Below are 15,153 nucleotides of genomic sequence, written 5' to 3'. Positions count from 1 at the left end.
CATCACTGCTAAGCTTCTCTTTTTTGTCATCATCAACCTGTTAGAATTATCAAGAAAGCAAGCAGCATCGGAATCCCTGTTTTCTCTATTTTTACCTCCAAATGACTTCTCTTTCAAGATTAGTGTGAATGCACTGTTGCGTTCCCTGAATAATACATTTTCCGAACAATTGTGGCTTCATTTACAGCTGTCTGGGTTCTACATTAGCGGTAGAATATCACTTTATTAGCTTATCCCATGTGTAGCAACCCACCTGTCTCCATGCAATTAGCAATTACACTATAAGCCTTCATCAGAAACAGACACCCTACTCTATCCCTGTCCATCTATGTGTTTTGAATGAGAGGTAAGTCAAGCGGGTTACATATTATCCTCCACTCTAGTTTCCAAGCTCAGGCCCATCTCCACTAAATAGATGTGAAGTGACAGGATGGCCAGGTAATTACCACAGACTGAAACACTGACAGAGCTGGCCGGACAGTCTGCATCGATTGGACTCTGAGGAGAGGAGACGAGGGGAATGAGGGAGAGGAAAAAGAAGAGAAAATGAGAGAAAGGGAAGGGGACACCAGAGGACATGACAGGAGATAAGAGGACATAAGAGAGAAGAGTGCATGAGAAAGGAAGAGAGGAGAGTAGAGAAGAGGACAGGAGTTGGTCATGAGTCGTGTCATGGTGCACACGCGCAGGCTTTGCATGATGTTGCCTCTAGGATAAATAAACTGTCTTTGTCCATGACAAATATTTCTTATTAAGGAGCACCATGTGCACTGTGTGCATAATTCTGAATAGAGGACAGGCCATGCCCTGCATCAAGCCTGCACATGGAGTATAATGGTCATACCAATGCAATAAACTAGCCCTGGAATCCTTGTTGGAAGAATTCTTCGCCTCTTCAACCTTTTTTGCTCTAAACCAGTTCATTTGATGCAGCTGTTTTTGTTCTGTTTTGTTAAATGAGCCACTTAGAACATTGCTGTTAAGATCAGTAAAAGGATGCATCAACTTAGCAGCAAAACAGTGTTTAAATGTGGATTTACAGTGTCCCTTGTCTCATGAATGTAAACTACAGCGGAGTTTTGTGCAGTAGCAGCTTAAGATGAAAAACGCTACCAGAAAGTGAGGTTTTTGGGGCAGCAGTAGCTCAGTCCATAGGGACTTGGCTTGGGAAAAAGGAGGGTCACTGGTTCAAGTCCCAGTATGGATGAAGTTTGGCAAGTGGACTGGTGCTTGGGTGGCGCTGGTTGATGGTAGCCTCCTCGCTCTGACATCTCTCCTAAGCGCATGTCCATAGCATGTTTGTATGCACAATATGTATCAAACTATGTGTGTGCATGTAGCACAATCAAAAGAACATGAGTGAAAAAAAATGTATTTCCCCCAGGGGGATTAATAAAGTACGTTTAGAATTTACCTTTATGGCACGAGGCACACGAGGCAGATGATCGTAAGCACAGAGTATAACCTCAGGGCAAACCACAGCCTTCACCTATTGCTCATGTATTCAGCTATTTCTCAAGTGTTAACTGCTATGACTACAGTCGAAAGCTCTGGAATCGGCGCTTATACATCTAAAATCACCTTATAGCAAAAGTGTGAGATAGGCTTTTCTTTGGATTTCACATTTTACTATACCTCCGCAGGCCTTCAGTGGTTTAAAAATGTGTTTGTAAGGCTACAGCTGGCAGTGCTATAGTAGACACATCCATTACAGTTACACAGCTGTTGTACTAGTACCTGTCTGGAAAACCCAGTTCATTATATGAAATTTGTCTTGAGTCATGAAGCAATAAACAGCTATTTCAGTCAATGCTGCTGCTCCGATGGTCGTCCATAACAGCTCTGCACATCCTGACAGTGCTGAGAAACTTTAATTATCAGACAGAATGGAAGAAACTTTCTGAAATGTGGCAGTACAGTTGACATTTTGCATCTGTCAAGACCTCCCTGTCTCAGTGCACACAGTTTTGTCATTAGCTGCCACTTATATAAATTCACAGTGACATGATAAACTTTTCAAATTATTCCTGACAGCTCTAAGCCTGCTAAATGTCTGGCAGGGCTTGAATTAAACAGAAGCAGCTGTTAGAATGGCTGAAATAAACTCTCCTTTTCTGCAGTCTCTCAATCTCTCTCTCTCTCTTTCTCTCTCTCTTCCTCTCTTTCCTCAGGGTAGGCCTTGAGTCTGGATATGATGATTCTCCGAAAAAAAATGGAGATTGCAGCCTTGAAAGCACAAGGCTAATTTAGCAGAAGTGAATCAGCAGGAGGCACTGCATGGATACAAAGCACACAGAGGGACAAAAGGAGTGATAAACAACATCACACTCTTGATCTTGAGCCAGACAGACATTCTTTTTAAGTTTGTTATGCTCCTAAAAGGTACCTTCACATGCAAATATTCCAAAGAAAATGAAGAAAAAAGAATTCCTTCTGCACTTCAAAGCTTTGCTTTCACCTTCATCTGAAATATTTGTGACACAAATATAAATTTCAGACTGAATTGCTGGTCATGTGACCCACTTGTCTTTCACATACAGCAACACTTTACCAGATCCAAGTCACCAGCATGTTTGTACAGTCAAAGTAGCAGATCTTTTTTTATTTTGCAGGCAGGAAGCTCTTGTTGTTTGTGTGTCTGTGTGTCTGTGTGTATGTGTGACAGATCGGTGTGGCTGGGCATATGCCTGCAATGCAACCACGGGGGGTTGATTCCAGTCTGGGCTCAAGCAGGTACGAGGTGTGATTAGACCTACAGATCCCCTACCAGAGAGAGAGAGCTCCAGAAGCAGTACGTATGCATAAAAAACCTCTGCAGATGCTATTTCTCTCCCTGTCCCTCTCCCTACATCCTTTGCTGGCTTTTTCAATTAACTTCCTGCCATCTTTAGGAGAGCGATGACAGTTTATCCTGTGCGATCACATTAAGTGAGTGAGTAAAAAAAAAATGAAAAAGAAAATTGAGCTAAGCTATGACTTCTCCTCACCCGGCAGTAGAAGGTCATAGCTGTCTAATGTGCTCTGAATTTCAGCGGCCGTGTGAAACTGCTCTTTTCTTCTTGTTGAGCTCCCACAGCTGCTTATTGAATAATCGCTCAAAAACTATCTCAGGCTTTTATTGTGGCCGTTCAATCAGCTGAGACTAGCAGGCGCTGGGGTTGTTTTGAAATAGCCAGCCACTTCTATTCTCTTTGTAGGAACATCTGCAAAGACCCTTTAATCGAGCGTCCTTCTGTTCAATCTGTCAAGCTAATATTTGCAGAAAAGCTACGGGAACATCATCACTGACACTAATAGGCAAGCCTGGATTGTAGATAGTGAATTAAAGCAATCATTAAGTAAACAATCAAAGCTACGTCTTAGATCACTCAAATTAAAAAGATTACTTTGTATTGTAAGTTCCACTGCAGTGTTTTCAGAGTAAATAAGCAGTGAGACTTGTTGGATGCTCACTAAAAGCTCCCCGTGTACCAGCAAATCAGTCTCATTTTCCAGCCATTGACTGAAGAGGACTTTTCCACTTCACAGAGTTCCTTCATTTATCACAGAGTGGCAGCGCAAATTATTATCCTATTGATTTAGTAATTGTATTTGGGTCACTGATCGCACCTTTAAGATCACTGCTGAACCACTTTTGAAATAAGACAGGCTTTTGAAGGGAGGAATAAATGAATGGAAAAGAAGCCTTAGTGGCAGCAGCAGTAGAAACATAGCAGTGGCTCCTCCAAGTGGCGCCACAGTAACTAGACATGATAACAAATTATAATGAAGATAATAAAACTTTATTTAGAGTATTCGTACACAGAGAGACACTGTGGGGATCAGATTTCCATGAGTCCACGCCTTTGTTTGGCTGATCCGGTCCCTTCCATAACTACCTCAATCCAAACATCACATAAATCCACTACAATAAAACCACAGCAGGGCTGTCACCTCCTCCACTACAATCACACCCTCTAGTAATACAACTAAAAGGCACGCCAACATACATCCGCACAACACTGAAAAACAAACTGAGGATGATAAATGAATGTTGCTGCTTGCACACAGTCTCTATGTCAGGAGGGATTATGAGAATCCTTATAAAACTATATGCCTGCACAAGCTCAGAATCAATCTCAAGTAAGAAGAAACTGAAAGGGACTCTTATTAAGACATATCTGGCAAAGCAGCTCAATTTCCTTTGCTGGCAGTGCCGAGCCCTTTGTCAAGGCTCCAAACAACTTCACAGCAAGGAGACCAAGCATGAAAACACAACACCATTTACTTGAAATGTAAATTAGCTCTCACACCTCAAGATCTCTGGAAATAATTGTCTTACGTTCCACAGACTCAAGCATGAGTCACACGTTTGATTGTTTGTTTTTTGTGCTGTGAAACTGGGGTCATCAGATGCGGTGGTATTTTGAAAACAGTGACACCCAACTGGGCATCAATAATGAAGCTCTACTTGACTGTTTTGTCCTCTATTTCAGGTTCTTCAGACATTTCAGAGGATCACTCGCCACTTAAACGTGTATTTTCCTTTTAAAACGGTCACCAAGAAGCTCAAGTAATACTTGAAAGTTATTCAGTATTCCACAAGCTTGTCTTGAGGCTAGGGCTGGGTGATATAATGATAATGATAATTATTGTGATATAGTTATTCTCAATATAAATATAACAGATGTATGATAAAACGTTGATATATTTAAACCTGTAATTACGCCCCCCAACCACTGGAAAGGGAGGGGCACTATAATGTGTTAAACGTTACTTCCCACCCTACATTAAACAGAAGAAGAAGTCAGCATAGAACAGCCAATTATGAAGCAGGGTAAGAGGTAGGCGAGGCTTAAAGACATTTTGAGTGGAGTGTAAACACAGCTGAAATGAGCCACTGCGACACTGCAGATGACACAAAACCCACCAGCACAAAACAGAGTGAAAACATGCTCGACAAAAAAAGGCAACAAAACTTCATTAGTTACAATATTTTCACTGTTTACTAGACTACTATTAAATCCCAGATACAAGCGCACAAACTGTCTGGTTTCTTCAACTTTCACTCAGGAGAAAAAGAAACGCCTTTTAAAAAGGAAAAAGAACAATTTGATATTTATTGTGAAAATTATCGATATCCACTGATATGAAAAATGTTATTGTGATAACATCTTTTTCAATATCAAGCTCTACTTGAATTGTTTTTCTGACAAACACTCACAGCTTTTAAGATGGTACTCAAAATGTGGGGAAAATATATAAATTCAAAGTCGGAGCCATAAAAACAAAGGTTTTTTTATTGTAAAGACTGATGATCAGGTGAGTCTAATGGGCCTATTGTGCATTCAGATTAACTCGAGCCCTCTGCTGAGCACGGCAGGAGATGTGGTGGAGCTGCACCTGGCAGGATTTTATATTAAAAATGTGTCTGCATCATTAGCCTGATGGGAGCTGCAACAGAGAAAAGCTTTCCATCTCCACTTGGTGAGACAGCATTTACCCAGGTTAATGTCTGGAGTGAACACCTGAAATGACTGTGGAGCTCTTGAATAAAGACTTCTGCAAAAACATTTGCATCTGAGGAAGAAAAAAGTCATCTGCAAGAGGAGAATAGTAACATGAAGGAAGTAATATTCTGCCTATGGACCACAGACTGTATAAATAATGGACGTAGTATCCGTGACGTCACCCATCTGTTCTTGAGCGCTGTTTTAAAGCCAATCGTTGGCAGGAGCCATACTGGAAATGTTGAATGCAACCTAACGTCTGTCGAGCTAGTGTGAGGTAAAGAGGCGGGCTTTGAGCCTCCTAGCCAAAAGCTACAGTGTTCCCGCCTGTCAGTCAAGTCAGTCATGACCTTAAATGGGCAAAACTCGTAGTCTTAATATCTTCTGAAGTGTTGCATTAGAAAAACAGTGCCGATAGAGAAATTAACGTTTTTTTGCAGTGTTTCTGCAGCCAGCCTCAAGCGAACACTCAATGAACTGCAGTTTATAACAATTCTGCATGGGCTTCATATTTTGAGACCAGAGGTTGCCACTTGCTATGGACCCACCAACCAAAAGCTACATCTGATAACAAATGTCTGCTCTCACCTCTGACAACCTCTTCAAAGGGTGAGTATCACCTGTGTTATCAGGCCCTTCAACCCTTCAAATGTGATCTTTTTTAGCATCTCATACACAAACAGATTTAAGACATTTGTAGAATTACTGGCCTTCCTTCTTAAATCACTCTCATCAAGGTCATTCTACCTTTAGTATTTCACACAAGAGGTTCAAGTTCCCACAGCTAATCCTACTCATCCAAACTTTTGTACAAAATGTCTTGTGGCTGTAAGAGAAGCTTTATATAGTCTGATTTGGACAGACAGGGACATTTGTATGCAGACATGGTCCAACATAAGACCCATCAAGATGATTTATGGGAAGTGTGAGGTATAGCAGTTCTGCCAGAAACTAACAGACGGGATATATCACACCCTGCCGCCTTGGTTTTTAACTGAATTTTTTCTCTTACATGAATCCAAACCCATCGTGATGAAAGTGTAGTGATTCATTAGCATCCTTCATGGGTATCATATTCATTACTTCATAAATGCTGAAAGAAAAATTTCCCACCATTTCCCTGAGTAGTATGTGAGATCGAAGTATGAGTACCGGTGTGTCATTTAACAGACTTCTAACCTTTGATATCCATGGACACCATTATAGATGGGTCAGATCTGGCTCACTTTCTTGGCTCTCCTCAGTCACAGTCTGCAGAAATGTTCCCAAGAACCAACGTTCCACCACCACAACATCACCAAACATCCAGACAAAGTGAAAATACACCATTGAAGCAAACACAGCGCAACACTTTCAGCCAGACTGGACCTTATATTCTCCAAGTGAACAAACACACCTCCAAAAGAATGGTATTCTATTTTCACTGAATCTATACATCCACACTGACAACTTAACAAGGTTAAAGGGCTTAAAACTGCTTGTTTTACTGCCCCCAAGAGGCCAAAAAAAATTAGTGTGACAGCTTTGCAGAAATACAAGATCAATATCGGCCTTGTACTGCCACTCAGGCGGAAAAACAGCAAAGTAATTGCACTCACATTTAAGTTCTATCGCCATAAAATGTCCATCAAGTTGGATTTAAAATCTTGTTTTACTGTATTGTGTTTTAAGAGCCCATGTAATGACTAACTGGAGAAAGTAGACCATAGCCTGTGGCCTTTAAAACTATGTTCTGTGTTATCTCTATCTGCTTAATGCTGACTGATAATTAAGGAAGCCTCTGTGTCAGCACCATTTTACAGCTCACTGTGGACCAGTTACACCATAGAAAGATGTATGAAAAGCCCAAAGACAACTAAACAGTGTCAGCAGCTCCAAACAAAAGTGGCATGTTGTGCAAAAAAAAAGAAAGAGAAAGGGATAAGCAGAATAACTTTAAAGAAATTTCATACTTGGTGTTCAATTTAAATCCTCCTGCAGATGCCTCATTTGTGCCTGCAGGGGTCCCCAGAGAGCTGTAGTTGCCCATATATCTCACCAGGTTTTTCTTGTCCACCACAATAAAACAAATAAGAAACGCCAGCTATAGTGGCTAAAATGGGCCAAGCATATTCTGATATATGTTGGAGAAATTGCGGTACACAAAATGCCGACCATACTCACATATTCTGGGCATTAAAAACATTTTGGGAGGAGGTTTTTAAAGCTCTAGAAATTATATTTCATCAAAAGCTTACAAAAGATCCAACAGTAGCAATACTGGGTCGAACACCAAGAGGCATTGATGGTAGAGCTGAAAAATATCTCTTACAAATACTACAGCAGCTCTGAAATGTATAACAACTAAATGGCTAAAACCTGACCCTCCGACTCAGATGGACTGAGAAGGTATTTGAAATCTATCACATGGAACGAATAACATACTCCCTAAGACTACAGAAAGAAACATTCATGAAAAGATGGAACCCTGCCATTTTAGTACTGCTTCTAAGCTGAAGCTACTACATACATGTGTAAATGAACACATGCACACGCACACACACGGCCGCACACACGCGCAAATCCACTCCCCGACTCTTACATCCTTTATTATTTATCTGCTTTTATCTTCCTCTTGTTTTTTGTATGTATATTTATATTTTTTACCTTATGATAGAGTTAAGTTATATCTATCTTGCTGGGTTATTTTTATTTTATTATTGTGCTTATCCTTGTAATCATATAGATACAGCTGTAAACAAAAAAAGGAAAAATGAAGAATTGTCAATACTATTGTGTAAATTGTTGAATTTGAAAAAAAAAAACTAAATAAAAAAAAAACAACCCAAAAAAACAAATAAAAAACATGTTACAGAATAAATAAATAAAGTCTACATATTTTTATATCCACAACAAATGTTTATGCATGTATACTAGCCTTAACATGGCAAACAAAGAAGCTTGTCTATAATGTACATCCACCATAGTTCTGTTAATAATAGAAATTGCACAACTGTCAAAACATCTTGTGTTGTCTCTGTCTGGCCAGAACCGAGAGACATTTTTTCTATCTTTTTTGCACACACAAGGCATTGTCTACTCTCCCATTCTTCATACACGTGGCTTACTACAACCTAATGACATCTCTGACCCCAGGCAGAAGAAGGCCCTGCAGAGCTGCAGATGAGTCACTTCTGTTAGTACAGCCCAGCAGAACGCAGAGCAGGCACACAGTGAACTGAATCTCTGTCTGCATCTCTGCAATAAGATGTGATTCAATATGGTCACTGATGACTGACAGAACCGCAACACAGCCCAATGTCAAGATTGCAAACAGACCTGTGTGATTCTTTCCCTTCCAGTGACCTGGCTGCTCGTAGGATGACTGCCAGTGTAAATGATGCTCGGTGCCTCAGTGTTTTTCCAGACACGTATATAGGCTCTGGAAAAATACCAAACTAAACAAGGGAAGATGGATGAATTTAGGTAACAGACAAATCTAAATATGTAAAACATGGTAAGAATCAGCACTATTTTATTCAAATGTAGTCATTATACAACCAATGTTTGATTTACTTTCCAGTTCATTGTGGCTTATTGTTAAGCTCACAGTACTCCCTTCTACAATCAAAGGCTAGCTACACGAACACACTCAGAAAAACCCTGACACTGCATCCAAGCACACTGGAACATTTTCAACCAAGGCATGACACAATTTTTCCTTTGGCACAATAACTCCAGCTCCTGTAAATGTGTCTGCTCTGAGTGTGTGACCTTTTCCCTCCCACAATATTTCAACAGACAGTGTTTCATGAGAATGCACACAAATATTGCAAAGAACCCTGACTATTTTTTAAAGTTATCTATATTCATTAAACTGTTGTCCAACTGTCTAACTGTAGTCTTTATTTCCTTTTGCTGCAATTTCTAGTAAGCTTCTATCAGCTGTCGGTGTCAGATTGGTGTTGTGTTGCTTTAGGCTTCTCTTTAATAAGTTACACTTTAAATCATACATTTTTGTTATATTTGGCTTTTCATTTGTTTCGTTAGCTTTTCTACAAGCATACTAGCTTAAAAAGCAAGCAATACAACACTTACGTATTGCGGACACACAATTTACTGATAGGGTAACTATCTTTATATTTCACCCTTCATTTGTTTTTTGACCTTAAAGTTGGGCAGCAGTTACACACAATGTAGTACTTTAGATCAGGGGTTCCCAAACTTTTCAGCCTGCGACTCCCAAAATATAGGTGCCAAAGACTTGCGACCCCCACTGTCCCTCAAAGTGATTTAATGTGGCTTCATTAAGCTGGTCTGCAGAAAATTACCCTACCTATATGAGCATGTGTCTGTGTTTCCTGTGCTGTTATGAATTAATCTACTGCCAATGATGCTTTTGATAATTAACTGTTCGCTAACCCTTAACTTAGGAGTCATCTGGCAAAGAGAAAGGCAGAAAACTCATATTTTCTATTTTCATGTTTTATTTCAAGTTTAGCTACTATTTTTGTTGATATTTTTTACTATTTTAATATAACTTAAAAAAAAAAAAGTCTTAAAGACATATCACGACCCCCCATTTGTGTCTCGCGGCCCCCCAGGGGGTCCCGACCCACACCTTGGGAACCCCTGCTTTAGATACTACAATGACTGAACTGTTTTGTGGCTTTTCTTGTTTCAGTGTATGCCTTACTTTGTGTAAGCAAACTCAAAACACAAGGTAGAGATGTCACACTGTTGCTTCTGCAAACAATTGTTTGTTCACTGTCTTACCAGGAATTTGATGAAGAGTTCCTGTCATGTCGTTTCTGGGTGATGAAAGCAGCACTGTTGAAGGAATGCAACGTAACACCCGGTTGACTAACTTCCTCTTGGCTCATGGTGAGTAAATTCTGTAGTTTTCAGGTGGCTTGACTGTTGGCACGTGAATGCCTTTCGGGGCAGTAACAGGTGGGGCTGATTAACAGCATTCTAGCAAATGGTCAAATGGATGGCTAGCTACATGTTAAAGCCATAGGCTGTTTTCGAAACGGCCTGCTTGATACTGGTGATGGGAATTCCAGCTCTTTTTAGAGATCCGGTTCTTTTGGCTCGGCTCATCACAAAGAGCCGGCTCTTTCGGCTCCCAAGTGGCTCCTCAGAGTTTTTCTTCTTTAAATTAATGTATTACCTAAAATAACATAAAATGAGTTACTAAGGTAAAAACATACATTACGTCACTTTTTTATTATTTATAAATACGATGGATAAACAGTTCTAATGTCCATGATCTGGATGACTGAAGACCTTCACAGACACTTCTAATGTGCCCTCCTGTTGGCGTGCTCACTGTGTTGTTTGTGTCTGTAACACCCAGGGGAGTAGCTCCCTCGGCTAGTGGTGAAGCTTTCAGCAGAGTGTCTGCCCCCTGGTGGCTGGCTACAGTATAGGTAAAAAAATCTGTCTCCCCCATTCATTTGAATGGGGGAGCAGTCCATCTTTAAAAAATAAATACACGTCGTCCGAACGTTTCTCACATCCGTATGCTGTGGTGATATGTAGTTAGTATTTGACTGTTTTGTGTTCAAGTCCTCTTTTTCCTGAAAAGTTTATTTTTCATTAGTTATTAGAGTTTAAAAAAGGGGGTTTTACTTTGATTCACAGCTGCCGTAGAGGGAAACTTCAAAGGACACACAGCGTCTTGTGACGCTATGATAAACTGCTTCTTTAGCATCACTAATGATTTAAAAAGTTAGGAAGTGGTTTATATGGAATTAATAATTTCCACAGCACCTAAAAACTGAGTTCCCCCGTCCAAAAAGAATAAAAAGAAGGAGCGTAACGAGCGCTGTGCATTGTGGGAAACAGTACGCGAGGCAGACTGGTCAGATGCATACTGAGAAATTTTCCCTATTCAGTAGACATCTGGGGAGTTTTGGCATACTGCAGATTTTGCTCTTGTTCACATACTTACTTACTACTACATACTGAATTTTGGCCAAATCAGTACGTACTGCTAGTATAGTAGGCGGTTTCGAAAACAGCCATAGACTGTATAAAATATAGACGTAGTATCTCAATATCTTCGAAATTGCCGCGTTACAAAACAAATCACCCCCCTCACAGTGAGAGCAGATTGAGAAATGAGCTATCCAGACTACACTCATCTTTGTACCAGGCTGTAAACATGATTATTACTGCCGTAAAGATCATCTTTTTCCCATTCATGTGTATGTGACTTCTGGTACTTCCGGAGCCAGCCTCAAGCGGATCCTCGATGAACTGCAGTTTTTAGCACTTCCGCATTGGACTCATATTTTTAGACCGGAGGATGCCGCTTGGTTGGAACGGGTTTTTTAGCTTCAAAAGCGTACAACGGGAAAAGGCGGAGCAACGCTGTCCATTTTATATACAGTCTATGGTCGGGACCCTCTGAGGGGTCGCCAGACACTAGTTGGGGGTCGCGAGATGTCTTCCAGAAATGTTATTAAAAAATGAGTTTTCTGCCTTTCTTTGTTGTCAGATGACTCCTAAGGTTAGGGTTAGTTACAAAGCATCAGTAGCAGCAGGTTAATTCATAACAGCACAGGAAAAACAGACACATGTGCATGTAGGTCAGCTAACTTTTCTGCAGCACAGCTAAATGAATTATGAAGCCACTTTGAATCACTTTGCGGGACAGATGAGGTCGCAAGTCTTTGGCACCTTTTTTCGGGGTCACGGGCTAAAAAAGTTTGGGAACCCCTGAACTACGGTCAACAGGATAGCATTTCTGCATTCAGATTAAGTGGGCAACCTAAAGCTCGCCTCCAAAACGTCCCCCTTTCCTATGTATAGGCAGAGACAGGGCAAGAAAATGTATGGTAGTATCTTGGGACTTCTTTACGGGTATTGGAGAAAGCAAACTTATTTTTGTAGTCCTTTCATGACCTTTGCATTATGACAATGCTGCGTTCAAAGCACACCCTGACCCCTGTGTCTGAGCAACATACTGCTAGATAATCTTTTGCATTTGACTGTAGATCATATCAAAATTCCACACAAACATTCTATGGAACCATATTCTAGTTTAAATGCCCAGCTTGATAAAAGTATACATAGCTGAGTTGTGTTGAAATACTGTGACAGACACAACACTGGGTGTTTGGAGGAGCTCCCTTTTCTGAACAGGTTGTGCAAATCTGACAATGAATTCAGGTAAGCAAAGCAGACCAATTGATCAGCTAAGAAAGGAACTGCTAAAACTCAGTTGCTTTGAAGTAATATGTCCTGTCTCATTCAAACAACGTTTTTTATGTTGGGTAAAGAGGCCCAGCCTCTGAAGCATAGTATGGCCTGGGATAATACGAGGAGAGCCAGGAAGCTGATTAAATTACTGTAATCTCATTTTTATGAAAACATCTCCACTACAAAAGAAAACATATCCAGTGAGCCACTGCAATGACCATATTTGCTAGTTTGAAGCAGCATCAAACCACTGAGAAATGCTGGCATTTGTCTAAATTGTACCCAACAATCAAAACACCAGATATTTTTCCAGTAGATATGTTTTCCAAAATTTGTTCATCCAGTGAAAATGTCTGTCAGTATTTAGGGCTGAGCTGAAAAAGTGTGTAGTCTAAGCAAACAAGAAGATGAACATGATTTATCATAGTTGAATGATTTCTTTCACTTATATTGGAATATAGAAAACCCTTATTTCTCCCGGAGAACTGACTACAAGCTGATGGTGTAGTTAATTAAATTCTGCAAAAAGCTCATTGAAGTTGAAACCCCACACACTCCATGTGATCTTAGTATGCAGCAAAGCATACAGTTCATACATGCATTCATCAAAATAATGTATCCATAGATTATATTCTGTACATTTATTTTGCAAACATGTAACTCGATCATTTGTTTGACTGAGTTATGAGCCAGAGCCAAGGAGAGACACATCGCTAAACTACAGATGAAGTCGTTCTCAGACATGAGCTTAATCTAGATCTGCTTCCAGCCTCTAAACCGACATCCTTAGATGGTCAAATGGCATTAGACCCTTATACTAAACTCAAAGCTCGTCCACCCACGGTGGTGAGAATAACAGAGAGTAGGAGTGAGAAAGTAAAATACAGAGTGACATTTTACTACAGAGAGCATTTATCTAGTTTGAACCAGCATACCAACGCAGACAGGAAAAGGGCAAACAGCCAAAAACAATGTACCACTCCAATCCCCCCAAGGGTCTGATACTGCAACATTACTTTTTGTTTCTCGAGAACACTTAGTGTAACCATATGCAGTGTCATCCCACATCCATGTATGAATAGATAAGAGGTAATGGGATTATGAGGAGGATGAGATTATGGTGAGACATCTCAGATATCTGAGATTGATACTGAGCTATTATTGGCACTGTCTGTTAGTTTAGATGAGATATGGCGTTCTTATTAAAAAAGGACAGTGTAATCAACATTTTCATTGCTTGTGAAACACGCCTTGTATACTGTCAGCTGTATATTTGATCACCGAATTAAAAAAAGAAACAAGCTTGATATTTGAAATGGCAAAGACAAAAGGGCCAGATCCTAGAGTACTTTTTCATGAGCAAGACGATCAACTACTTGTTCGTGATCCATACCCTCAACTGTTAATTCTTCATGGGCAAGACGTTCAACTACTGATAATTTTTCCTAAACTACATTTTCTAAAGATTCTCCAAGAGCCAGATCCTCTATGGTTGCTGGTTTGTCTCTCCACCCCCTCTTAGTGCTTGTTCATGAGTCATATCCAGTTTTATTGCCTGTTCATTGAGCCCAAATCTCAGTTATTGTTTGTTCTTTGGACAAGCCTTGTATCAGTTATTTTTCCAGAGTCAGACTTAATATTATAAATCATTCACAATTACAAGTCCGATCTGCTGTGTTTTTAAAGAGTAACTTTGATCAACTATTATTGGTTGTTTGTGAGTCATGATTCAGATCCAGATTGTTACACTCTTCAATATTTTTTATGAGAACCTGGTCTGTAGTCACTCTAACAAGACGTATACAGACATAATTACCTTATAAAGGTTGATTAAAAGCACCGAGTTGATGCCAGTAGATATTAAGGAATCACAATAAAAAGCAGCCCCAATAAAGTTAAATCAAATTATCTATCTGGTATTACTGAGGATATATTTTTTTACAGAGCACATCAATGACTCATGCTTTGTAAATTGTTAAATTTAATATTTTTTCCAATTCATTTGTTCTCTGTCGTAACCTAAGCCCTGCTGCCGGTGTGCTTTTCAACTTACAAAAACAGACTACGTAATATCCATACAGTAATTGGCGAGGTGTGTTGGAATGAGGTAAGAAAGCTTGGTTTGAACTTTGCTCTCAAATTCCTCTCTTCGTGTTTACACAACTTTCTAGTCACTCACTGCTAGTGTAAACTATTTGCAACACTATAATTGCCTTCAAGGACAGACTGAAAGTGTGCGTAGATACACCGGTATTTGAATGATCTGCACCTTGTACCCTTAATAACAGAGTTTTCACCCTGCCTTCAAGTGTGGCAGTTTGTCATGGCTATAAACACACAAGCCTGTTGATGTGGGCAATATATCATACAAGTGGGTTCCTTTTGAGCACACCCTATCATTAATTTAGAAGGCAAAATGAAGGCAGCAACAGTGGAAAGAACAGCAGAATATGATATTCTTCCAAAAAACTAAACT

General features: G+C 40.0%; 1 protein-coding gene across 2 annotated transcripts in view; it reads right to left on the bottom strand.

The window, feature by feature from the left end:
* The window catches only part of pde4d (phosphodiesterase 4D, cAMP-specific), a 210,160-nt gene extending 199,635 nt beyond the window's left edge, over positions 1-10,525 (bottom strand). The window contains exons 1-2 of one of the 2 annotated variants that reach the window (XM_034692165.1): positions 10,245-10,525; positions 8,808-8,926 (exon numbers count right to left, since the gene is read on the bottom strand). Coding sequence is in view for 1 of the 2 variants with exons in the window: in XM_034692163.1 (XP_034548054.1) it covers positions 10,245-10,272 (28 nt within the window). In the remaining variant the exon portion in view is untranslated. The remainder of the gene's footprint in view (positions 1-8,807; positions 8,927-10,244) is intronic. The other variant, XM_034692163.1, reaches the window with a different exon arrangement.
* Positions 10,526-15,153: the final 4,628 nt, after the last annotated feature.

The sequence above is a fragment of the Notolabrus celidotus genome, chromosome 9 (assembly GCF_009762535.1).
Source record: "Notolabrus celidotus isolate fNotCel1 chromosome 9, fNotCel1.pri, whole genome shotgun sequence".
Taxonomy (NCBI): domain Eukaryota; kingdom Metazoa; phylum Chordata; class Actinopteri; order Labriformes; family Labridae; genus Notolabrus; species Notolabrus celidotus.
This window is presented reverse-complemented; position numbering and strand designations above follow the sequence as displayed.